The 27,064-nt window shown below is 37.0% G+C and overlaps 1 protein-coding gene across 2 annotated transcripts in view; it reads right to left on the bottom strand.

The window, feature by feature from the left end:
• The window catches only part of TBC1D15 (TBC1 domain family member 15), a 68,978-nt gene that overhangs the window by 21,706 nt on the left and 20,208 nt on the right, over positions 1-27,064 (bottom strand). Inside the window, exons 2-8 of one of the 2 annotated variants that reach the window (XM_090273628.1) lie at positions 22,005-22,103; positions 21,505-21,579; positions 17,126-17,264; positions 10,431-10,641; positions 1,855-1,957; positions 568-618; positions 71-268 (exon numbers count right to left, since the gene is read on the bottom strand). In XM_090273628.1, coding sequence (XP_090129754.1) covers positions 71-268; positions 568-618; positions 1,855-1,957; positions 10,431-10,641; positions 17,126-17,264; positions 21,505-21,579; positions 22,005-22,103 — 876 coding nt within the window. The remainder of the gene's footprint in view (positions 1-70; positions 269-567; positions 619-1,854; positions 1,958-10,430; positions 10,642-17,125; positions 17,265-21,504; positions 21,580-22,004; positions 22,104-27,064) is intronic. The other variant, XM_090273629.1, reaches the window with a different exon arrangement.

Below are 27,064 nucleotides of genomic sequence, written 5' to 3'. Positions count from 1 at the left end.
ATTCATAGATGTTTAAAAACATTCCCCCTGTTAAAATATAAGAGCTATATTAATATAAATCTCCACTCACTCTTGTGATGACTTCAAATCCTGGTTCTTCTTGTTGATTTATCTTTAAACCTGGAATAGCATCACTAAGAAAATCTGCCATTTCTGAAGGTGGTCGTTGATGTGAAGAGGGATCGGTGCCTCTCAAACTATCAAAAATGTAGTTTGTAACTTTGGAAAATCCTACCATAGTTACTGTATAAGGATCCTTTTTAATTTTCTATATAATAGAAAAAAATAGCATTATTAATTCAAATAAAGAATAAAAATACCTCATCAGGGGTAAAAAGGCAGTTTTTTTTAAAGGGGGGAAATCAGAACTAAAACAGAGTGCTCTAAGATTATCTTAAAATTTTTTGTGTGTGTGAGAAGAAAAATTTTAAATTTCTAAGCCAATCTTTTTATTTGGTTAAAATAGTATATTAAATGGCAAATTAATGCTACTGATTGAACTGCAGATAAGCAAGTGATTTGCAGGCTTCATTCAATCTGCACATCAGAAACATATGCAGTGCTTACTTGCCATTGGTGAATGGCCCACAACAGATTTCTTCTGTCTAGCAGTCCTGCCTTCACAAAAAAATATATTTCTTGAAGTGTGCAGTACCATACTAGTCTAACACAAAACATTTGGTAGCTAAGTTTAAAAGCTTACAATATTTATTTATTTATTTAAGATTTTATGTATTTATTTTTAGGGAGAGGGGATGGGAGACAGAAAGAGAGGGAGAGAAACAACAGTTGGTCGCCCCTCATACACCCCCAACCGGGGACCTGGCCTGCAACCCAGGCATGTCCCCTGAATGGAAATCAAACTGGCAACCCCTTGGTTTGCAGGCCAGTGCTCAATCCACTAAGCCACACCAGCAAGGGCAAAAGCTCACAACATTTAAATATCAGCTGATATTTTAATCTAATTATATGATTCATAAACCATGCTAATAAGAATAATTTGTATTGGGCACAGCTGTCCTGGAAAACAAGAAAAGGTTGTTGCCTGATTATTCATATTTAACAAAATAGTTAGTTCTTTAATGTTGAGCTTTAAAATGATTATTTTGCACAATAATAAAAACTGGTTCCTCATTTTTTATTTTAATCAGTGTTGAGCTCTCTTGTCTTTTTTCCTTATCTTATTTATCTTTAGAGCCCAGTAGAGAGCTTCTGGGAAAGAGTAAGCACTCAAATGTTTGTTGAATGAATAACTGAATAAATGGATGGATAAAGAACTATTTTGTTTACATGGAAATTCAAATGAAAAATAAAACTTCTAACTGTGTTAAGTGCACATTTTTAGCCAAATGTAAGAATATAGTCAAATACTTTAAGAGGAATTAGAATCTATTTAAATAGAAAATAAAAGCTCAAACCTGACTTTTGTATAAGTTTATCAAGAATATATTCAAATACTTTAAGGGAAACCAGAACCTACTTAAATGGAAAATAAAAATTCAAACCAGACTTTGCCTAAGTTTATCATTAATGAATTCAAAGTGGCTTACACAGAGACCTTTCACCTAATCAATGAAAGCTATGATTAAAAAAATCTACTGATGTCCAAATTCAGTATTATGATAAAGGAAAACATTGTCTTAAGAGTAGCTAAGAACCCAAGAAAGCTTTTGAGCCTAACAAATAATAAGAAATATACTATTACTTCTATAGAGAGAATAGTTTTATAAAGATTATAAACAGAGAGACATTTGCCTCATTCTATATAATTTGAGAAAGTTGAGGTAGTGGGTATGTAAAATAATGGAAACAGATTAACAGATGAACAATACAAAATAGATTTTAAAAACATACTTGTATTAAACCATATGCTGGTTCATCAAGAAGATTTTCAAAAGACTGTGAAGGACTCTTATTCTGACAATTCACAAGAAGTGTTCTTTTATCCTGTGGAGACCTGTAATAAAAAGAAGGGACGTGTTAAAAATACTAACACACTGCATCAATTACTACCTGAATAACTACTAATGCATAGTCACTTTTCCGTAACAACAAAAAACTTATATTTCCAGTTTTAGAACTGTTTCCTATTAATACAATGTTAACAAGTACCTATTAACTACCTTGAATTCCAAAATTTCATGAAACATGAAATATTAAGTTAAAAAATATAAAAGAGTTGAAGTATATTTTTATTCTAGGCAAAGCCAAGAGGACTAACCTGTAATAAACTCAAATTCTTATTTAGAATTATACATAGTAGAAAATCTTACAAATATATCTTCTTTTATTATCATAGAAACTAAAGCAAGTCAAAATACACTTTAGGATTCATCAGTATATATACTATGTACTCTATAGGAAATGTCCTATTTTAAAACAGTTTCCAATTTCACAGCTTGCTAGTACTGTATATATAAGATGTTAAAAATATAAGATACAATAGATAAATTATCTGTTAAAGATAATTAATTATGCTCACCATAATTATTAAGACACACAAACATATTTAACAAGGTTATAAGGTACAGTTCAGTAATATTTTTTAGTTCTTGTTTACTGAACTTCGGATACAAGTTTTTCCCCACATTTCCTAACAGCTACAGAATAAAATTCATTCCAAATAGACATCTAATTTCAAACAGATGAATTATCCATTTTTTCTCTTCAATAAGTTTGATAACTTAGCTATAATGAATCTACAAGTTTTGTGTTTAAAATTAAAATGTTATTTTGCTGATATCCATTTCTAGTTATTATAAATATGAGATAAAAAGTTTAATAACAGTTATCTCTTCTCAATTCTCACATAACAGGATGCAACAACAATGGTAAGGAGAATATGAAATCCAAAACAGGATCTTATTCTTACATATTCAGAAACAGCACTTCACCTACAGAGACAACAGGAGCTTAATAAGCACCTTGGCTTCTTAAAGTAGCTGAGGTCAAGTCATTTGAAGGGGAGAAATAATTTTAAAATGTTCAATTTTCATTAAACACCATTTTTCAGAACACTTTTTGGGGTCATTATATGAAGACTTAGGGGTTCTCACAGGTATTTTTAAATGATAGATCAACTTTTAAATGTAACACCAGAATAAGTAACTAGTACAGAAACATATATTTTCCTAGAACAGTGCTGTTGGCATAGTGGTTATTATTTTGCTTCTGACAATAAATGAAGTCGATTATTTCTTTAAAATCCAAATAAAAATTGGTCATGAAAATCAAAACATTGGCTATGCATGGAGAAGGGAAACAAATATACAACCTCCAACTATCTGGACTCAGATCATTATTACAGCTACAAACCTAAACCTGCAGTCAGTAAACTGCAGACGGGAAGAAATCAGTGCCCAACAAAGAAGAAACCATGAACACTTTTTAAAAAGGAAGAATTTCATTTTTTATACCCAATGCTCTGTGATGAGGGGCTGGGAGAAGCTCTAGGAAGAGAAATATAAGAAATTTAAGACTTAGTTGCCCCTAAAGAAATCAACAAAACATTTTTAAAGTATATCAGTCAAAAGACAAGTAATATATTGGCAGGCAATTGCAGAGCTCATCAAAAAGATGATTGGCATTCCATAATATTGTTGCATTTTTACCTGCCAGGTTATCACATTGATTTAATCTGGAAAGATGAAATATTATGGATTTATAAATATTATATTTATGTATTCTGGGACTATTTGGGTTCTGGGAAGTTGATCTCTCATGACAACATTACTTAAGACTTTCAAACTCATTGCAGTAGTAAGACAAAACTTTTAATGGTACTGACATTAGCAATTCTATTAGAGCCTACTAAGGGTTTAAAGAAAATCATACTATAATATCACAACTATTGAGACATATCTACTAAAAAAATCACAAGTATTCCCCAGGCTTTTGAGGGAACCTCTCCCAAAGACCTAGAAGAAATTCAGAAATTGTAAGAGTTTAAGAATGTGTGTGCACTGAGATGTAGAAGTAACTATTTCATATTGCTACAAGAATGACCAATATGTAAAGCTAAAGAAATAAAAATTTCATTGCAAAAGTTATCAATCAGGAAGATTGATAAAAAATAAATAAAAAGGCTGTAGTTCACAAGAATAATATACAAAAATCAACTGCACTTTCATAAACTAGGAACAGTTGGATTATGAAAATTAGAAACCAAGATCATTTACAATACCATAAAAAGGTATATTCAGTAAAAAATATTTAAGATCTCTACACTGAAAAATGATAAAATACTGCTGAGAGAAACAAAAGAAAAACTAAATTCAGAAACATGCCACTGTGTTAAATGGATGATTCAACCTTATTAAGATGTTAATTCCACCAAAATAAATCAATTCCAGTCAACCCTCCCGCCAAAAAAGGTACATAATATGTACAACAAAAGTACATATGATTTGTTCATACAGGGTGGGGCAAAAGTAGGTTTACAGTTGTTCATATGGAAAATAATATAATTAATAACACAGAATAAACTGTTTTGTGTACTCACAATTGTAAATCTACTTTTGCCCTGCCCTGCATATATGAGATACATTATCTCTCAAAGAGAATAAATGAGTGCCTGTAACCTAATCCTATAAACAGCTGGTGATACAACAAATTTGGCTTTTAAGAAAAATATGTTATTGCTTGGGTATTTATGAACTCATGCAAAAATGGCCCAATATACAATATAATTTTAATGGCACCAATAACCTTCATTCATATCCTAGCAACCAACTTGGTTCCGTAAAGTTAACAAAAAAATTATTTGTGACTCATTCTTTTACCCATCTGTATGGTAATGCCTTTAATTTATTAGTGGAAGTGTTAGGAAGACAACATAGCCACAGATGCATGCCACATTCTTCAATTTACATTAATCAAGGGGAAAAAAATACCCTCTACTGGTTTTGAACTCAGAAGATGACAAGGGAGGACCTTGGCATAGACTGGCTGGCAACCCAGTGAGGCTGCTGAAACCAAGGTTTTCCTAGACTACTCTTCTTCCTTTTAGTCTCTACAACAATCTCTGACCACAGAAACATGACTCTGGAAACATCATTTTCCTTAGGATAACTACTACAGCGACAGGAAATGAGAGCCACATGGCTGACACCAAGTAGAGTAAAAAAAAGGGAGAAGTACTTGGGGATTTTTATTTCTTCAGACTTTAACTTATTTGGGAATTCCATTTATCTGGATAATAACTAATGAGCATAAAGAATAATGAACTTTAATATCTCCCTAATAATCTGATAATGGCTTATACAAATTTGGGACTTCTTTTATATGGGTGACTGCTTGTCTGGAGTGTCTACATTCTAACATTTGGACTCAACATATAATCTCTGGTGAGCTATAAGGCTCATTGTAATTGGTCATAATTTATGATGGGAAAGAGAATAAGGAGTGCTAATTTTCAGCCTAGGGGACAGAGGAGCCTTGCAGTTGAAATATTTGATGTACTATTCTTACACATTTCAACCATTCAGGGGGCAAAGAATAAACTGACTCCCCGTGTCACAGGAGAATAGACAATGGGGAATGCCTGGTACTGAGGGTGCAGCTTTTGAAGGATTTACTTTAAACAGCCATCTCCTTGTCCCAAAACAGCCACATCCATGACTGACCAGATACTTAATGATAACGCCCAATGGGAAAAGACAAGAGAATGGGAAGAGACAAGAGAACAAAGCGTAGGGAGGTCAGTCTTCTCTGCTAGGTTTTCCTCTTTGATCAGGTCATTAAAGACTGCAGTTCATCAAATATGCTTATATACTACCCCATTTTACCCCCCCTTACTTAATCTCATTCTCTCTCAGAGCTTCAATTACTACCAACACACAAAAAAATATTATATATTATCTTATTACATATATTATTCTATCATATGCCCTCGTAATGCTATATGTGTCTTATCCAACAAACTTATTACAGCTGGAAAGTTACATTTATTTGTATAAGCCATGTTAGTCTCTCCCAGAATAGTACAAACTCCATGAAGGCAGGGTTCGTATCTCTTTTGATTATTGCTCTCTTTCCAGAACTTGGCACAGTTCCTCAAAATAAATTAGTTGTTAAATTTTAAAAAAATAATAAGGGGAGAAAGAGGAACACTATTCCCATAATTTCATGTTTCCAAATGAAAATATGCACTTTTCTAAACAAAAACTCTTTCCTCACAAGGGCACATCTGATTGCTGAAATCAGGAAGGAATAAGGTGTATGCTTGGCAAAATCCCATCCAGCTCTCTCCTTCTCTTTGATCTGCCTGCCAACAGAAAAAGTGGTTTCTAGTCTGCTGTCATTCACATGATAAGTAATCTGTACTCACTAGGGAGACCTGCAGTTGTCTAAAAGTGACAAAAACCCATCCAGGATAGAAAACTCCTACCTCTTGAGCTAAAACCCGTTTCCTTCTATTTTTCTCTTTGGAATCATACAAAAGTACAATTTACTTCTTATAACAACCCTTTCAAATTATTTATAGAAGAAACATGCCATTTATTCATTCAACTAAGATCATGCAAATATGTGTTATACACTGGCTAGGAACTCAGGAGACAATGTAAACAAGATAGAAGCAATACCTGTCTTCATGGGCTTACATTCTAGAGCAGAATATTAAAAAACAGACAAGACATAGAGACTTCCAGCCAAGATGGAGGCATAGACAAACATGCTACGTCTCCCTCCACAACTATGAAGGAATACAACTACCTCAAAAAAGAAACAACCATAAGTTCCAGAAAATCAAACTGCATGTAACTCCAGCAAACAAGATATAAAGAAGAAATACTTATCCAGACAGATAGGAGGGGCGGAGCCAGGGCAGAAAGGACGTGGTGTGGTGGCAACAATGGCAGTGGCGGCAGGCCGGCAGAGGGCGCAGACACACATTTGGGGGGGGGGGGGGGTGAGGACGGACACCTGGGGAGCATCCCCAGCTCCTCACTGGACCTTGCAGCTCACAGTCCTGGCACTGGGGAAAATCAAGCTTCATTGCTTCTGACTGCGCAACCCAGTGGGGGTTGGAGTGAAGGCAGAAACTGCTGGTCTCTCAAGAGAGTCTGCTTGTTTAAAGAGCCCCCACGGTCCTAGAACACCCGCAGACCCACCCACTCTGGGAATGGCAGCAAGGGCAGCAGCTAGAGGGGCGCCAATCTGGTGCAGAAGCGGGAGAGGTGCCTGGACAGGGGGTGCGTGCTGCGCGGGTGGCATTGTTCCCTCTCGGACCTCTCCCCTACATGCAGCGCCATGGTGTGGTGAAACAGGTCGTCCTGTACTGATGAATCCCTAAGGCTCTGCCCCTTACAATGTAACAGGAGCGGCAGCTCTACCTGGGACACCAAGGCAAACAAACACAGGAGCCTGTCAGCATGAGGAGACAGAGAAGTATGACCCAAAAGGAAGAACAGATCAAGGTTCCAGTGGGAGGACTAAGCAACAAGGAGATAGCCAACCTCACAGATGAGGAGATAGACAACCTAACAGAAGCAGAATTCAAAACACTGATGATAAAGATGCTCACAGGCTTGACAGATATGCTTGAGTATGGCAAACGCATAAGGGAAGAAGTGAAGGCTATGCTAAGTGAAATTAAGGAAAATCCACACAAAACCAATGGTGAAGGGAAGGAAACTGGGGTTCAAATCAATGATTTGGAACACAAGAAAGAAAAAGAACAGTCAACCAGTACAGAATGAGGAAGCAAGAATTGAAGAAAATGAGAAAAACTTCCCAAATTTTGCGAAGGAGATGGACATACAGGTCCGGGAAGCACAGAGGGTCCCAAGTGAGCTGGACCCAGAGGGGACCACACCAGGACACATCGTGATTGAGATGCCAAAGGTGAAAGATAAAGACAGAGTCCTGGGGGCAGCAAGAGAGAGGCGGAGAATTGCCTGGGGAGGGGGGGGGAAGGAGTAGGGGGGTGCCTATAGGACTATCAGCTGATTTCTCAGAGGACACTTTGCAGGCAGAAAAGGGACTGGCAAGCAGTATTCAATGTGATGAAAGGCAACCTGCAACCAGGATTACTCTATCCAGCAAAGCTATCATTTGGAATGGAAGGGCAGATGAAGTGTTTCCCAGACAAGGTGAAACTAAAGGAGTTCATCATCACCAAGCCATTATTATATGAAATGTCAAAGGGACTTACTTAAGAAAAAGAAGGTCAAAACTATGAACACTAAAATGACAACAAACTCACAACTATCAACAACTGAATCTAAAAAGTAAAAACAAAATCCAAACGAGCAAACCAGAATAGTAACAGAATCATAGGTATGGGGACCATTTGGAGGATTATCAGTTGGGAGAGGGGAGGGGGAGAAATGAGGATATGGTGCAGGGATTAAGAAGCATAACCAGTTGGTACAAAATGGACAGGGGGAAGTTAAGAATAATATAGGAAAGGGTGAAGACAAAGAACTTATATGCACGACCCATGGACATGAACTTAGGGGACTGGAAGTGCTAGAGGGAAGGGGGGGTACTGGGCAAAGGGGAGCAAAACAGAAACAAATTGGAACTACTGTAACAACATAATCAATAAAATACACTTTAAAAAAATTGATAAAATTATTTAATTCTGTTAAAGGCCATGAAGGAAGCAAACAGGGGGCTGAGACAGTGAAAAGAATGGGCATGGGGACCTATATATAATTGGAGAGGAGGCATCCAGGAAAGCCCCTCAAGGAAGTGCCATTAAACTGAGATGTCCTAGATCAGAAATCAAAAAACATATTCACACAAAAGGAACAGCATACATCAGGACCTTAAGACAAGAGAGCATTTATGGTGTTTTAGCAACTGAAAGAAAACCGTGTGGCTAGACTACAGAAAAGAACAGTGTGAGATGAGGTTTAAGAGATAAAGAGAGCTGAGGTACAGCAGGAAGTTTGAATTTTATTTAATGTTACACCAAAGGTCCTCTTCTTCAAGTTAATTGCCACATCCTTCTAATGTTTTTCATGATACCATTTTGAGCCTTTCATTACACTAGTTATCTTTTCCATGTAGTATAGTTAGTCTAACACATTTAGAATGCAATGCTTAAAACTAAGCCCAGTTCTCCAAAGTATGAGCTCACCAGTAAAGAGAGAGGTTCTACCACTTCATCCTCGATACTACACTTTAATCAAGTCTCAGATTGAATGAGCTCTTTTATGACTGTTACATCACAACACTGATTAATACTGTGCTTGTTGTACAGCCAAAACCCCAAGTCTTTAACACCTGCTGTTCAGACAGCCAAACCTTCTGCCGCAATCATGACAATGCCTCTCCTGATATCTACTTAACCTCTTGGGTGGTGGCCTATTCCCAATTTCTCACCTGAAGTTGGAGACCAAAATACTACCAATCAGGTACTGATTGCATACCTAGTGCTAGCCAGAAGTGAACAACACAATAAGGGAGTAAATTTCATTCCAGAAAACACAAGGTCAATATCCTCCAACTTTCAGATCACTCCTAACTTTATATCATCTAAATTTAAATATGATAAAGGGCATTTTTCTATTTTCTATTATAAAATGAGGACATTGTTAATGAAGTTAACAATCATCCCTACAGTTCCTCAAGCTAAAAATCTCAACTTCCTTCTCTTTATCTCCACATATCCAGTCAGTCACAAACTCCACCCTAAACATTTGTCTAACACTTGCACCTTCCCTGTCACCCTCTTATTTCCCGCCATAATAATCTTGTCTGGATGACTGGAACAACCTGCTAACACAATTTACAAGCTCCTTCATGCTCTGGCCTTTTTCCAGCTCTTTGGCCTCATCTTGGCATTTGGTACCCTCCTTTCCCCCACTATGCAGACCTGTGATATTCAATTACTGTTGTGTGCCTGTTTTGTTCACTACTAAATATCAAGCAACCAGCACAGTGTTCAGAACGTAACTGACATACCAAATATATTTGATAACAGTAAAAGCAAGAAAGATTATGTGTATACAAAGGTACACAGATGAATAAATGTAAGATACAAGATTTCTGAGAAATGAGGAAGCCCTGTCTTCCATACTTATAATAATTTTACAAAGGGCTTAAACTTGCCCGACTTAAGTTTACAACATTTCAAATACAATTCTATGTTTAATAGAAGCTACATAATAAAAGATAAATTTGGTAAATACATAATCTATAAGTTATTAATGCATCATCATTCATTTAAATGTGTATAAAAATATTAGAACACTCTCTTCTTTAAACAGTAATAAGGTGATACATTGCAGATCCAAATTACTAAAGAGGTAAAATTTTACGCATTCATCCAAAGCAGTCAACATCTCAAAAAAATAAAAAACTGTTTGTGCCCTCATACAAACACACGTCACTGATACCCAATGACAAGTAAAAATAGCTTGCCTGCCGGCCAATACAACAATCCAATTTTAATAAGTAGAAAATAATGTGATACTTACTCACACAATACCACATATTTTTCAAGAGAGTCAATCAGTAGTTTGCTATCTCCTTGATGAAAGTGCAGAGCAGGGAGAACGACATCATCCTTTAGACAGAATACCAAATATGACCAGCCCATACCCTCTTTGCTTTGCTTGATTGATTTCAGGTCTGTCAAACTGAACAGGAATGACCATTTGCTCTTCCCATTTCTATGACTTGGAGTATCTTAAAAACAAGAAAGTGGGGGAAAAAAAAGTTTCACCTTTTAAAAAGGTACTGACAGTGCTCTTCATAATTGCCTAATAGAAATTTGTGGCCCTAGGGAATGACTATACCATTCAAGTCACTATGGCTTCCAACAGTACTTAAAAATGGCAACATATGTTTTCTTGAAAGAATAATTTTTAAAATAATTATCCTATTGCACACAAATTTAAAAGGTTATCCTCATTTAAATATAAGCTTTGCCCAAAATGAACACAGTTTTGAAAGCAGGCAGGCTGAATTCAAATTACAGCACCACCATCTTACAAACTGAACAATCAGAGCAAATAACTGAATATTTTTGAGCCTCCCTTTCATCATCTGTAAAATGGAGATAACTATACTTACCTCCAAATGTTATTCTAAGAATTAAGAAAGACAATACTTGTCAACTAACTAGGTAAGTGCAAAGTATACAGCAAATACTCAGTAAACGTTCATCTTTTCCACTCTCCCCAAATATGAATGGTATGATGAGCTTGGACATTCAAAACAAAAACAAAAACAAAACCTGTATTTCCCTTACTACCTTTTGCAATTATTTCTACTAGACTATACTAAGTGAAGGTAAGTATACCAGTACAAAAAATTATATTGGAGTGAATAAACTTTTTCTTTTTCTTTTTTCTTTTTTTTTTTTTGGAAAAACCCAAAGAACAGTGGGGAATTGAGGGTGAAAAGATAACTAAATTGTGAATGCTTCAAAGAGAATGAGTACATTTAATCTTCCTGCTAAATCAGTCTTTTACTAAATTAAGGCCTCAGTTCAAACCAAACTATAGTTATTTAAAAATAAAGCATTTTCTGAGTTTATGGGCTATTTACAGAAGCTTTAAATCCTAGGTTTGTGAACAATAACATAATTGATAAAGCAACTTAAAGATTACCTATTTAAATAAAAATTTAAAGAGTGGGGAAAACGTTATGTTTTTTCTCATTAACGCATGTAACTAATTTCTAACCTATTTATAATTTCTTTTTTTTTTTTTTGATTTAATGTGTTTTATTGATTAAATTATTACATTTGTGCCAATTTCCCTTCCCTCTGCTCCCCTCCACCCGGTGGCCCCCCTCCCTCCAGTTGTCCCCCCCTTTTAGATTATGTCCATTAGTTGTGCATACAGTTCCTCCCAACCTCTGTCTATTCCATTCCCTCCTACCTTGATCCCCAATTCCTATATCATCTCCCTCCCTTTCCCCATTCCCCCTCCCTGTTGACCTCCCCCCAATATGCTTCCCGTACCCACAGTTCCTTTTCCACTCTCGTTGCCTATTTAGTTTGCCTTTGTTTCATCTCCCTAGCTTCTGTTTTTTTTTTTTTTTTTAAACCAGTCCCTTTAACATCTCATATAACAGTGGTTTGGATCTAATGAACTCTTTCAGTTTTATTTTGTCCTGGAAACACTTTCTCTGTCCTTCTATTCTGAATGACAATTTCGCTGGATAGAGTATTCGTGGTTGTAGGTTTTGGATTTTCATTACTTTGAATATTTCTTGCCAGTCTCTTCTTGCCTGTAGGGTTTCCCTTGAGAAGTCAGCTGATAGTCTAATTGGGACCCCTTTGTACATAATTCTTTTCTTCTCTCTTGCTGCTTTTAAGATTCTCTCTTTATCTTTAATTTTTGACATTTTGATTATAATGTGTCTTGGAGTGGTTCTCCCTGGGTCCAGTCTCTTGGGAACTCTCCTTGCTTCCTGGACCTGCAGGTCTATTCCCTTCCCCAAGTCTGGGAAGTTCTCCTTTATTATATTTTCACTCAATTTTTCAAGTTCTAGTTCATCTTCCTCATTCTCTGGCAAACCAATGATTCTTATGTTGGGCCTTTTATAGCTGTCCCAGAGGTTTCTGATCCTTTCATTGTTGCTTCCCATTTCCTCTCGCTGCATTGGTTGACTGCTTGTTCCTTCTCCATATTCCAGTTTGTTGAAATGAACTCTGGATTTTATTTCCTTTCCTTCTGTCTCGTATGCGGTTTTGTTCCTTTCGTTATGAAAGTTTTTCGCTTCTTTCATATCTTTTTCCTGCTCTTTTGTGAATTCTGTAAGCCACCTGATAACAATGGCCCAGAACTGAGCCTCTGACAGGTTTCTTATCTGTTCATCTGTCAGGTTCTCTATCTGCTGCCTGGTGAGTTGTGTTACCGGTATTTCTATAGTTGCCTGCCTCATTTTGACAGATGCGTTTTGTTTTCTTGGGCCGGCTGTCGGGGGCAGTGCCTGTGTACGCGTCACAAATTAGCGACCGGCGCCTGCCTGTCCGCGACCTATTTCGCAGCCCTGTGGTGCTTTCTTTGGGGGCGGGGGTCCAAGATGGATTCACACAGTTATTCAGCTAGGAGACCGGGATCCGTCCTCCCGCCCCCCTGGGCCTCACTGTTCAAGGTGATGCGGCGGCCGCTCTCCCCAGCGCCGGAGTCGCGCACCGCCAGGGGCTTGGCCGCAGCTGGGACTCCTCGCCGGGGTCGCGCACCGCCAGGGGCTTGCGTAGCCGGGATTCCTCGCTGCCTGCCGCTCCGGGTGCGACCGCAAACAACACTGCCCTCTTTAACTCTTACCTGCCCAAATGGCACCGCTGGTTTATAACTTCATATGTTGGACTTCCGTGTAGTTTTATTTTCTGGAATTTCTAGTTATCCTTTGTTTTGAAGTAGTTGTATTCCTCTCTAGTTGTAGAGGGAGACCTAGCATGTCCGTCTAAGCCTCCATCTTGGCCGGAAGTCCTATAATTTCTAATCATTTTAATATTTTAATTCAGACATACCATGTCATATCTCTGAAATTTTAAAAAACCTTTTGCCTAATGTTATTTCCTAAGAAGTGTCGTACTATTCTGTTACTCAAGACCTTCATTCATTCCATCCCATACTATCAGTTCTACAAAGACAAAACTGCATAGATGACGCATGCTTCTAGAACTTGACTGAAGAGTAGGTCAACTGGTATTAATCTGCATGTATATCACCTTCTTATACAGTCAGGAACTCTATAGCTCCATTACCTCCAACAAGATCTTTTAAACTGACACAAAGAAATCTATAGCTTACAGAAATCCTACCTACAAGGAATTCAGGCACCATCACTATTTCGTGGACACTTTAGCAAGTACCCTTTCAAAGGAACCCCAGAAAGGCTAAAGTAACACACCAGTTCACATGGTGAACTCATATGTAAGGCTGGAACTAGATTAAGTGCCATGTTCTCACTTGGCTTCCTACACATCATGTTGTACTAAAATTTATACAGAGCTTATAACACCACTATCAAAGGTAATATCAAAGTGAGAACAATTCTACAATTCCAATGTCTTCATGAATCACTTAAGTGTGAATATACTTGGAATACCTAGAAAGGATACATATTATTATATTATCTGCAAAGACCAAAAATATTTTCATAGCAAAAGAGCAATGAAAAACTACATATAATTATTTAAGTAAAACTCTTAAATTCTGCAAAAAGTATTTAACCCAAATTAATGTAAGAAAATCATGTGGAGAATATTAAATAATAAATGCAGATTACATGAATCATCAGGAGGGAATTTTTACATATTCAAAAGCAAAAATTTTACATAGATTTTCCCTCATTAATGAGAGACATGCATTAGGTATTAAACAGAAAATGTCTCACACATTTCCTCACTTAATAGCAAATAAATGATGAGAGAAACATTTTAAGTCGATTCTAGATGTCCATTTAATAGAATATAAGTTTCATGAGAACAGGAACTTTATTTTGTTCACAACTATATCTCTAGGTCCTAGAAGAGTGATCACACATAATAGGCACTCAAAGATGCTTAGAATAACTGAATAATCTAGTACCAAAGCAACAGGAAAGTAATCTTCAATTTAATCTATCACCAATAGCTAACCAGAAACAGAAACAGTTACAAAGAAAAACTAACAGAAACCAAGAGTTAGCTCAAAATTTCCATCTTTCTCCTTAAAGAGAAGTAAATAAAACTAGTTCTGATGAACTTACTGTTATAAACACATGTGAATAACATCTCCAACACACTGACATGGGAAAACTGGCAATAATAACAGAATTTAGAGTAAAACAAAAGAGCTCAGTAAGCATGCATGTCTTGAATAGAATTAACATCAATGACATGACATTTTTAGATGCATTTACAGAATCCCGGCAGTCTGCTGTTCTGGGAATATATATTTTCAAAACATTTGATGTGGTACATAAAAACAAAGATTTAGCAGTAGAAACTCTTAAGAAATATAAAGTTAAATAAGTCTTAGTCAATTTTTTAAAGTTTTGTCCCAAGTTTTCTTTGTGAATCACCAAAGAGTTAAAAAAAAAATGGGTTATATCCCTGGCTGCTGTGGCTCAATGGACTGAGCATCAGCCTGCGAAGCAAGTGTCACTGGTTTGATTCCCTGTCAGGGCACAAGCCTACATTGCACACCAGGTCCCCAGTTGGGGGCGCGTGAGAGGCAACCACACATTGATGTTTCTCTCCCTCTCTTTCTCCTTTCCCTCTCTCTAAAAACAATAAATAAAATTAAAATATATATTTTTTAAAGTTATAATAATAAACAAAAAATTTATTTTAAAAAATGCCATTTAAAAATTTTTAAATGTTTTCATAATGGCACAACTTTAAATTCTGAAACACCAAGCCTAGAAATGTCTCCTTTAGGAAGGCGTTTTGATGGAACATAATCACATGACATTGTCTAAGACAGGATGGGACAAGATGGGACACAGTGTATTGCATTTAATAACTCTTTGTTCTTTTAAATATATATATGCATACCAGGCCATACTGTTCAATGTATTTCTTACTGCTATACACAATAATAACATTTTTTAAATACTGGAAGAGAAAGAAAAATATCTTCTGAACTTTTAATAATTACAAAATAAAGTTATGCTCTTTATTTTGTAAGACACAATGCATGGCCAAGCCACGTAAGCAGTATTTACATCTGTGGTTTTTTGCTAAGCTACATAGAGGTTATCAACTTGATGCATTTAAATCATCAGGAGAGACTGTGAAAAATACATATTTCCAGGCTCCATCTCCAGAATATGATTTAATTTCCTGGATAAAAGCCAGGCATTGGCATTTTTTAAAAAAGCCTAATCTTGCCAAATAATTTCCACATTGGCCAAAGTTGAAAACCACTGTTTTAAAAAGATATTGTGAGATTACGCTTTTCTCATTCACATAATGCTTCTTCCTTCTATGAATTTGAAAACTTCTTTTGCTCATTCCTATATCCTGACTTTTTCATTTTCAAGGATTTAACAATATTAGGCAATAACAACCAAAACTAGCAATTCACATAACCAATACTAAAGAGCTAGTCTAGAGAAGTTAAAATTCCCTCACATGACAATTATATGAAAATTCTGTGGTTTTAACTTTATCACTTTAAATTGTTCTGGCTAAGAACTTTCCAGAATTCCAAATGTATGGATGAATGAATGGATGAGAGACACACACAGAGACACATGCATGAAAAGATTGTCAAAATCTTATGAATTGCTATTTACTTCTTAATTGCCACTGTTCCCAGTAAATGATACAGTTCAAAATATAACTATTATATATGAGAATTATTCCCCAAGCCACACATAAAAATCCATTTTACTTAGTAACAATGCTATATAAATATAGCAATACATATTCCAGTAAGTTCCAGCCAGTCTTTTTGAATCTGGTAAACATGGATAAATTCCTATATTCAGACCAAAATCATTAAGAGTTAAAATATACTTTTAGTTATAAAATACAAAGGGAACAATAGTAAAAATAAAAATTTTAACTTCATACAACTGTTCAATATTTTTAAAAGGTATCAATCACAAATCACCTGACCACATTACATATGGGCTAGCTAGATCATATCTGGGGTAGTATATTCATTCTACCAGGCTGTTAGCTTGGCTTTTTATTGTTGTTGTTTTTATCTACATGCAGTCGATCAGCACGTAGCAAATACAACTTTAAATATACATAAAGGAGGATAGTCACTAAACATGTATAAAGGGGAGACTGCAATAAGCTCTGAAGATCGCAGTAAACACTGAAATTAGAATGGATAGTTTAGTGGTATACACCATCTCCCCCTGGTGCTTTAGAAAAAAATAACATTTTTTATTCTACTAAGACTAAAAGAAAGTGTATGAGAGAGAGCCGAAGCAATTTTCTTAAGTGTTTCTTTTTCTGCCATTAAGAACTACAAAACAGAAAAGGTTTTTTAAAGTCTTTTTTATGAAGTCACAACCAACAACAACCAAAAAAAAAAAAAAAAAAAAGAGAAAGAGAGATATGAAAGAGAATATAACTAAAATACAAGAGTTATATGTATCAACCAAAGCATCCTTTTTTTCTAAGGAACTTGAAATAACATTCTATGCACTTTTGTTTATATTATATTGTAGCAAATCAGTTTAAGATTTCAAAAGATTTAATTCATACCTCCACTGGTATGTGGTTTCTTTTTAAATGAAACTGTATTAACCATGTCCCACTCTGCTTCGTAACTGTTCACATGTTCTGGTCCTCGATGAGCTCTCTCTTTTGGGGCCTGGGTCCATTCTACAACTGAACTGGAGTCCTGAAATAATTATAACACAGAAAATATTTAGGGACTAAAGATAGAATTTAATTTTAATCAGTACCATCCTCTCAGCATTTGTATCTTAAGTTTGTACATTATGGCAGGTATCATCAGTGGGAACACAAAACACTATTTCCTATCATTTGCTTCCTTTCCCATCTTTATCAAAAACATAAGAAAAGCTTACCCAAATTCCTGCAGTTAGGGTTGCCAATGAAATATAAGTAGAAGTCAACTGCACGGCTTCTGGAAATGCTTTTGCTTTCCTAATAAAAGTCTTACTCCTTTCCCCATTTTTCCTGCTTTCAATTAAGCTGTGTTGCCTAAAAATACAGCAGCCACCTTATAACCATGAGAAAAAAAGCAAGAGAACCACAGCAAATAGCTCCAAACCTTCAGACGTCTGGTTGAGGAAAAGAGCCAATGATGCGTATTTAAGTAATCAAAATTTGCTAAAAGCTATAAATAACATATCTACATGTACAGTTTTTTATTTTTCTAATGATAACAGTTTACTGTTTTCAAAAATCTCATCATTAACAACCCTTGCATCTGAACATTAACACTACACAAACCATTGTATCATTAAATAAATGCTAAAAATAATTACAGCATCATTATTATTTCAGGTACATGTATATTCTATAGGACTTTCCATTTAAAAAGAGAAAAAAACCAAAAGTCTAAAATGCAATGTTAAGAATTTCACTAAATCAAAAAGTTTAACTTCTATATGGCAAAAGATACCACACATAAGTAAAAGAGAAGCAAGACTGGGTGAAAATATTTCCAAAATATACATACAGTAGACGACATAAAAACATCCAAAATACAAAAACAACTTTTACCTATTTAGAAATCAACAAATATCAAAAGAGAAAAATAAGCGAATGGTATGAACAAGCAAGTCAAAGAAATATGAACTGACTAACATGTCAGGAAGATGTACAACTTCCAAAACAATAAAAGAAAAGCAAGTTAAGATGAATTTCAATTATGTTGCCCTATCCAATTAAAGGCAAAAATACAAAGATAGTGTGAGAAAATGTTATCCCACACTGAGATGACAGTACTTACTCCAATAAGGAAATTCAGCCAAACTTATTAAAATTCAAAATAGGCATTTGTTATACCACAATAACTCTTTTCATCCTCTACCCCAGAGAAAGGCACACATGTATACAAACAGGCAAATACCAGAATCTTCATTACAGCGTTGTGTGAAAAAGTGAAAAAAAAATTGGAAATATCCTAATATCCATCAGTGAAGAAATGAATAAATAACTTCTCGTCAAGATGGAGACATAGGTAGATACACTTCACCTCCTCATACAACCACAAAAAGAATTACAACTAGACTTCTGGCCAAGATGGAGGTGTAGAGAGACACGCTGCTCCTCCCTCCACAATTAAGAAGGAACTACCTCAAAACTAGAAACAACCAGAAGTTCCAGAAAATCAAACTGCATGGAAGTGCAGCAAACAAAGATATAAAGAAAAATACTCATCCAGACAAGTACAGGGACGGAGCCAGGGCAGAGAGGACACGATGTGGTGGCAGCAGCAGCGGCGGCAGCAGCAGGCTGGCGAAAAGTGCAGTCACACATTTTAAAAAGTCAGGAAGGACACCTGGGGAGCGTTCCCAGCTCCTCACTGGACCTCGCAGCTCACCGTCCCAGCACCAGGGAAAATCAAGCCTCATTACTTCTGACTGTGCAAACCAGTGGGGCTTGGGGTAGAGGCAGAAACTGCTGGTCTCAGCAGAGTCTGCTTGTTTAAAGGGCCCCCACGATCCCAGAATATCCGCAGACCTACCCACTCTGGGAATGACAGCAACGGCAGCAGCTAGAGGGGTGCCAGTCTGGTACAGAAGTGGGAGAGGTGCCTGGATAAGGGGCGAGTGCTGGGCAGGCAGCATTGGTCCCTCTCAGACTCCTCCCCCAGATACAGCACCACAACGTGGTGAAACAGGTTGTCCTGTACTGATGAATCCCTAAGGCTCTGCCCCTTACATTGTAACAGGAGCAGCAGCTCTACCTGGGATGTGGAGGCAAACAAACACAGGAGCCTGTCAGCATGAGGAGACAGAGAAGTATGACCCAAAGGGGGGAACAGATCAAGGTTACAGTGGGAAAACTAAGCGACAAGGAGATAGCCAACCTCAAAGATGAGGAGATAGACAACCTAACAGAAGCAGAATTCAAAACACTAGTGATAAAGATGCTCACAGGCTTGACAGATATGCTTAAGTATGGCAAACGTATAAGGGAAGAAGTGAATACTCTGCTAAGTGAAACTAAGGAAAATCCACACAAAAACAATGGTGAAGGGAAGGAGACTGGGGTTCAAGTCAATGATCTGGAACATGAGGAAGAAAAAAAGTCAACCAGTACAGAATGAGGGAGCAAGAATTGAAAAAAATGAGAAAAACTTCCCAAATTTTGTGAAGAAAATGGACATACAGGTTCAAGGAGCACGGAGGGTCCCAGGTGAGCTGGACCCAAAGGGGACCACACCAGGATGCATCATGATTGAGATGCCAAAGGTGAAAGATAAAGACAGAGTCCTGGGGGCAGCAAGAGAGAGGCGGAGATTTGCCTACAGGACTATCAGCTGATTTCTCAGAGGACACTTTGCAGGCAGGAAGGGACTGGCAAGCAGTATTCAATGTGATGAAAGGCAACCTGCAACCAGGATTACTCTATCCAGCAAAGCTATCATTTGGAATGGAAGGGCAGATGAAATGCTTCCCAGACAAGGTGAAGCTAAAGGAGTTCATCACCACCAAGCCATTATTATGTGAAATGTCAAAGGGACTTACTTAAGAAAAAGAAGATCAAAACTATGAACACTAAAATGACAACAAAGTCATAACTATCTACAACTGAATCTAAAAAGTAAAAACAAAATCCAACTAAGCAAACCAAAACAGGAACAGAATCATAGGTATGGGGATCATTTGGAGGATTATCAGCTGGGAGGGGGGAGGGGGAGAAATGAGGATATGGTGCAGGGATTAAGAAGCATAACCGGTTGGTACAAAATAGATGGAGGGGAAGTTAAGAACAATATAGGAAAGGATGAAGCCAAAGAACTTATATGCACGACCCATGGACATGAACTAAGGGGGGTGGGATTGCTGGAGGGAAGGGGGATACTGAGTAGAGGGGAGCAAAACGGAAAAAAATTGGAACTACTGTAACAACATAACCAATAAAATATACTTTTAAAAAAAATGACAGAATAAAAATCCCTGAAATAATTTAAAAAAAATGAATTACGACTAAATTGCAAAACAAATAATACCCAGGATCTTCCAGAAAATCAAACTGTATGCAAGTCTGTCATGGGTGCCGGGGAGTGACACCCATTGGCCAAGACAGCAGCAGGGGAGGTTCTAGACTGAGTACTCAGAAAGCTAGAAATATCAATGGATAGGGTCAGAAGCTAGCAATATAATTGGATAGGAAAAAGTCCTCCCCTCCCTTTCAGTACGAGAAGAGGAGAAGGCAGGCATATGCACCATAGAAGTCAAACTGGCACAAGGGGAGGTGCTAGACCAAAGAGGCCTGTTAAGTCTAGCCTGGGAAGAGAAAGGATTGGTTAGGAGGTGGACCCACCCAATGCTCAAGAAAGCTTGATAAGTTGATTGGTCATCTTGGAAAAGTACCTACTCTGTCCCACACCCAAACTAATATAATCCCAGGGAATAAAGAGGCTGTCTCTGGCTTGTGATTTGCCCAGTGCACTGCCCTGTCTACAGGAGGAAGCTTCTCTCTTGCTCCCTTGCCCACCTGGTGATGCACAGACCAGCGCATTCACATGTCCTCTCACCCAGGAGCATATAACCATGCAGGACTAACAGCCACATGGTCCACAGCCAAATGGGCTCCACATGTAGCCCTCGAGGGAGCATGAAATGGACAGCAGCTGGAAACAACCTAAGCTAACTGCATGGGGACTACAACCACAAAGCAACAGCCTGTGGGCTCCAAAGGACTGTACTTTAATCGGAGCAGGAACTCTGGACATTGGCTTTTGTATTGGTCTTGTTGAGGTGATGGTCCTTGAGACAGGAGTCTGCCATTCTCCCAGATCACACAGCACCTGAATAAAATCTCTTTCCTTTCACACCAGCATCTGCCTCACGAGTATGGATTTTGTGGCAACAGGCAGCCGAACATCCATTTATTTGTTCAGTTCAATAACCTTAATCAAATATTTTTTTCTTAAATACCTTTCCAGCATAGAGAATACTAGAAGAGTCTAATGCATCATCCAATGGTCTCCAATCCACTATCGCATCAGCATCCTAGAGAAAAAAATTATGAACTATATTTACTATTCAGTAATATCTTACATTCTTAGTCAACTAGTTTTAATTCCCTGAACACAAAATGAAATTTTAACCTCTTAAATATTAGCACTTTAAATATGCGTTACCATATGTAAACTGCTATTGGAAACCAGTGTTATATAGATTTTACAATTCTGCTTAAACTTTATTATAAAAATTTATTATTGCAACATTTACATAATAAATTTTTAAGTATTCTATGCTATTTTAATGACTTATATAAGTATTATATTTCTAACATCACTTCATGTTAAATTTACAACCATTGTTAAATTACATAATTTTATCTTATACATAAAATTCAAACTTGCTGGTAATGCTCCAAAGATGAGCCACTACCATGAACAATTATTAAATAAAATCATTTACTGGAAACATACCTTTTCTAAAACACGTAATATTCCTGAAATCAGGCTGTCTTGGTCATTGGTCTTTCCACAAGAGGAGTGAATATAGACCCCTTCCTGTTCATATATAATCTGAAAGAAAAATAAGATGAATCATACCATTTTTATTGAATACTATTTCAACATCAGTTAAAAAACTATTAAGAGATGTTTTCCTATAATGCCTGAACCAAGTTTCTGATTATTTCATATATAAATGTATTACTATGAAAATAGCACTCAGACTTAAAACCACCTCAAACAAAGATAAACTGGAAGTTTGCTTTCTTATGCATGAAAGTTTCAGTCTTTTGATTATCACAGTTTTAACTTTCTCCATAAACAAAGATGTTAGACTAATTGCTGTGTCTTAATATGCATATTTCACTTAAATATTTTTTTAACAAACATTAAGCAAAATACTGGATCCAAATGGAAAACAAACCTGAAAATATTCATGAATAAAAACAAGATAAAATACACTTAGGAACCAATGTTTCTAACTATTCCCATAATAACACTTCTTTAAAAATTTTTCATTTATTTATTTTTAGAGAGAGGGGAAGGGAAGAAGAAAGAGAGGGAAAAAAACATTGATGTGAAAGAGAAATATCGATTGGTTGCCTCTAGTATGCACCACAATTGGGGACCAAACCCACAACCCAGGCATGTGCCCTGAAATCAAAAGGCAACCTTTCACTTTGCAGAACGTAGCCCAACCAAATGAACCACACCAGTCAGGGCTATGATAGCACATTTTTTACTGTAAGATCATTTTGGTGTGATTTTTGTAGCACAGTGCTATGGAAATTCAGGGAATAATATGAAAATTTTAATAGTAATGATGAGGACTTCTAGGAATGACTAGATTAACTAGTTCAAGATCACAAATATTTATTGAGTGTTCTATATGTAAATGCAAGTAAAACACCACAAGAATATGAATATGAATATGATTAAAACATGATCCTAAAGTTAAACCTTATCTTCTACAGCAGCAATTTTCAATCGGTGGTGCACAAAGATTTTCAAAACATGCAACACCTGAGTCAGGGGCACTGATCACTTTTCCATTAATTGTCAAAATTTTTTTAAAATGACAAGAGCCAACAATAGCCATCTGGTGTGAATGAGTCAAAACTACGTCTATTTTTTGGTTCGATCAGCAAAAAGTATAATATATTTTTTGGTGTGCCACAGAATTTTAGGTATTAGTTTATATGTTCCATGAGATTAAAAAGGTTAAAAATTGCTGTTTATAGAATAATGTTATAAATTAATATTATATTCCTGGGATCCAATTGAACCATTAAAAATTTTTTCATTATGAAAATAAGTAAAAGGGAAAATAAATAGCCACTTCCAGACCTAAGTACTTTTAACATATGTAAGTTTGGAATACAGTGTACTTACTATTCATATAGACCTTTTATTAATATAATCACATCACTATTCAGAATAGCATGGGAACCAATAATGCAAGACAAGTACTACCAGAGCCTGTCACACCAACTAGCTGATGAATATAAATTGGCATGTATTCTCTCCTGTTTTTACCTAACATTTATGGAACACTTATGCACCAGGAGCTCCATTAAGTTACAGCTTAATCTTTACAACAACCCAGGGCCATAAGTTCTATAACTATTTCCTACTACATCATTAGGATTAAGAGCCCATATGTGTAAATAAAAAAACTGGACTTTCAGTCAAAGGTAAACACGGCTCATCTCCTCACACAACCACATCAAAATTACAACTACTCTATAGAAAAAAGATCATTCAGAACCATCAGAAATCAAGCTGAATGGAAGTACTACAACTATGGAAATAAAAGAAAAAGCCACATCAAGACTAGCAAAAGGGGTGAATGTGGAACAGGCTGGTCCCACAACCATGTGTAGCAGATAAAAATCAGGAGGGATATCTCAGGTGCAAAGAGTCCCAGCCACACTCAAGGTTCTCCAACCCAGGGTTCCAGTGCCAGGAAGGTAAGTCTCCATAACTTCTGGCTGTAAAAATCAGTGGGGATTGAGGCTACAGAAGAAAGAAACTTTTGGAGTCCCAGGCAGTTTCTCTTCAATGGCCCAACTCAACCTACTGGGACTCAATCCCTGAGCTCCAGCACTTGGGCAGCTGATTAAAAGGCAACAGAGACATACAGGGAGGAACAGAATTGTACAGGACCAAAGCCAGAGATAGGCGGCAGCTTTCTTCTAGAATGCAGTGCTAGAAAAGGCCATTGTTCCTTTTCTGAGCCCTCCCTGCACAGAGCCATAGTGTAGCAGTTGATGGAGACTCCATCAACCTGGCTCACACTGTTTGCTCTGCCTTAGTGATTCCCTGAGGTCCTATCCCACCCAACTTTTGGTCCCACCCAAGCTCCTTCCAGTGTTTTTTTCCTTATGAATGGCTTGTCTTGGCCTATGCTTTAGATTCTCCTAAATTACCTCAAACAAGCAGCATCTGGCTTCAGTGAGCCCCGTACCTCTTGCTAAGATGCCCCAGGCCAGCATTAGCAGCAGCCAGCCTTCGTTCACAGCTTGGCATCGCCTAGGCACCTCCAAGCCCAGTACAAATAGCAGGCATCTGCAGATTGCTTTGTAGCTTATGCTGTGTGACCCTGGACAGAACACAGGCAGTGGCTGACTTTAGACGTGCCAATCAAGGCTCAAAAACAACAAAAAGCTGTACACAGCCCACATGGTGGATGCACCTTGAGCATCCAAGCTTAGGTAATAGAGGAGGCTTGTGCCACTGGACCCCACAGAACACCTACTACATTAGGCCCCTCTACCAAGGTTGGCTGACACAGCAGCTCTACCTAATATATAGAAACAAACACAGGGAGGCTACCAAAATTGAGGAGACAAAGACACATAAGCCAAATTAAAGAACAGATCAAAACTCAAGAAAATGACTAAAATTGAGACAAGCAAGCTACTAGATGCAGATTTCAAAACACTGGTTCTAAGGATGCTCAGGAACTTAGTGAGAACCTCAAAAACATAAAAAAATCCAATCAGAAACGAAGTATACATTAATTGAAATAAAAAACAATTTAGAAGGAATCAACAGTAGAGTGGATGAGGCCGAGCATCAAACCTGCAATTTGGTACATAAAGGAGCAAAAAACAACCAATCAAAACAGCAAGAAGAAACAAAGTCCAAAAAATGAGGATAGTGTAAGGAGGCTCAGGGACAACTTCAAACGTACCAATATTTGCATCATGGGGGTGATGAAAGAAGCAGAGAGAGAGCAAGAAATTGGAAACCTTTTGAAAAAATAACAGAAAACTTCCCTAACTTGGTGAAGGAAATAAGACATACAAGTCCAAGAAGCGACTATGGCCATACACCCTGAACGTGCCCGATTTCATCTGATCTCAGAAGCTAAGTAGCGTCAGGCCTGGTTAGTACTTGTATGGGAGACAAGTCCAAGAAGTACAGAGTCCCAAACAAGGTGAATCCAAAGAGGCCCACACCAAGACACATCATAATTAAAATGCCAATAGGTAAAAACAAAGAGAGAATCTGAAAAGCAGCAAGAGAAAAGACGTTAGTTACCTACAAGGGAGCTCCATAAGACTGTCAGCTGGTTTCTGAACAGAAACTTTGTAGGCTAGAAGGGATTCACAAGAAATATTCACAGTAGTGAAAAGCAAGGACCTACAACTAGGATTACTCTACCCAGCAAAGCTATCATTTAGAATCAAAGGACAAATCAAGAGCTTCCCAGACAAGAAAGAGCATAAGGAGCTCATTACCACCAAACCAGTATTATATGAAATGTTAGAGGATCTTCTTTAAGAATATCAAAAATATGAGCAATAAAATGGCAATACATAGCAACAATTGATTCTAAAAAAACAAACTAAACTAATAAGCAGAACAGAAACAGAAAACAGATACTGTACAGAGAACATTTTATGGTTGCCAGATGGGATGCAGGTCAGGGGGTGGGCAAAAAATGTGAAGGGATTAAGAAGTACAAATTGGTAGTTACAGAGGAGTCAAGGGGTGTAAAGTACAGCATAGGGAATAGAGTAGCCAAAGAACATATATGTATATATGACCCATGAACATGGATAATGGTGTGGGGATCGCCTGAGGGAGCTGGGGGTGGTGGTAGAGGAGGAAAAAGTGAGGAAAGTTAGGACAACTGTAAAATCATAAATAAAATAAAATTAAATTAAAAAAACTGATATAGAGGTTAAATAACTTGCCTAAGGTCAATGTCATAAACAGTAAGGAGTGGTGTGGAGACTGAAACCCAGGCAGACTGACATCAGAAAATTGCTCTTAGCCACTACACTTTAAAGCTCCCACATTATTTTACTGCTCCTACTGTGTTACATTAGTCACTTCTTTTTTTATATATGTTCACTGATTTTAGGAAGAGAGAGAGAAAAAAAAAAAAAAAAACATCTATCAGTTGCCTCCCACATGTATCTGGACCAGGGATCGACCCCCAACCTAGGTATGTGCCATGACCAGGTTTTGAATCCTCATGCTTTTGGTGTACAGGACGATGCTACAACCAAGTAAGCAACACCAGCCAGTGCTTGTTAGTCACTTCTGATATGTACGTGTCAGAAAACTCTTCTCATAATCAAGATCACCAGAGAAGTACTGAGCTCAAAAACCCAAGATGGCCTTCAATAAAACAGTTACGAAGCAACAAACTAGCATTAAGCAGGAGGCAAAAACGAGTGTGGCAGGAGATAGTTCTATCATTTGAATAGAGATGAAAATTTTTAAGGCACACAGATTTACTCACAGAAATGCAAAAAGTTATGCATAAGAATATTCACGATAGTAGTACTAATTATTTATATCAGAAGAGGGAGAGAGAAAAGAGAAAAAGGAAGGTATGAATCTAAATGTCCACAAAGAGAAATGATCAACTATATCCTGGGATATTCATTCTATGGTGAATGCTATTCAGAAGCTAAGAAAAAAGGAGCACAATTAAATGGAAAAACATATATATGGAAAAAATGTCATATATAGTATGATGACATTTATATTTTTTAAAAGTTTTTCTATATTTC

Source organism: Furipterus horrens, unplaced genomic scaffold (assembly GCF_987537825.1).
Source record: "Furipterus horrens unplaced genomic scaffold, mFurHor1.1.pri manual_scaffold_4, whole genome shotgun sequence".
NCBI classification, from domain to species: domain Eukaryota; kingdom Metazoa; phylum Chordata; class Mammalia; order Chiroptera; family Furipteridae; genus Furipterus; species Furipterus horrens.
Note: the sequence above shows the minus strand (reverse complement) of the source record. Positions and strands in the feature narration are given on the sequence as shown.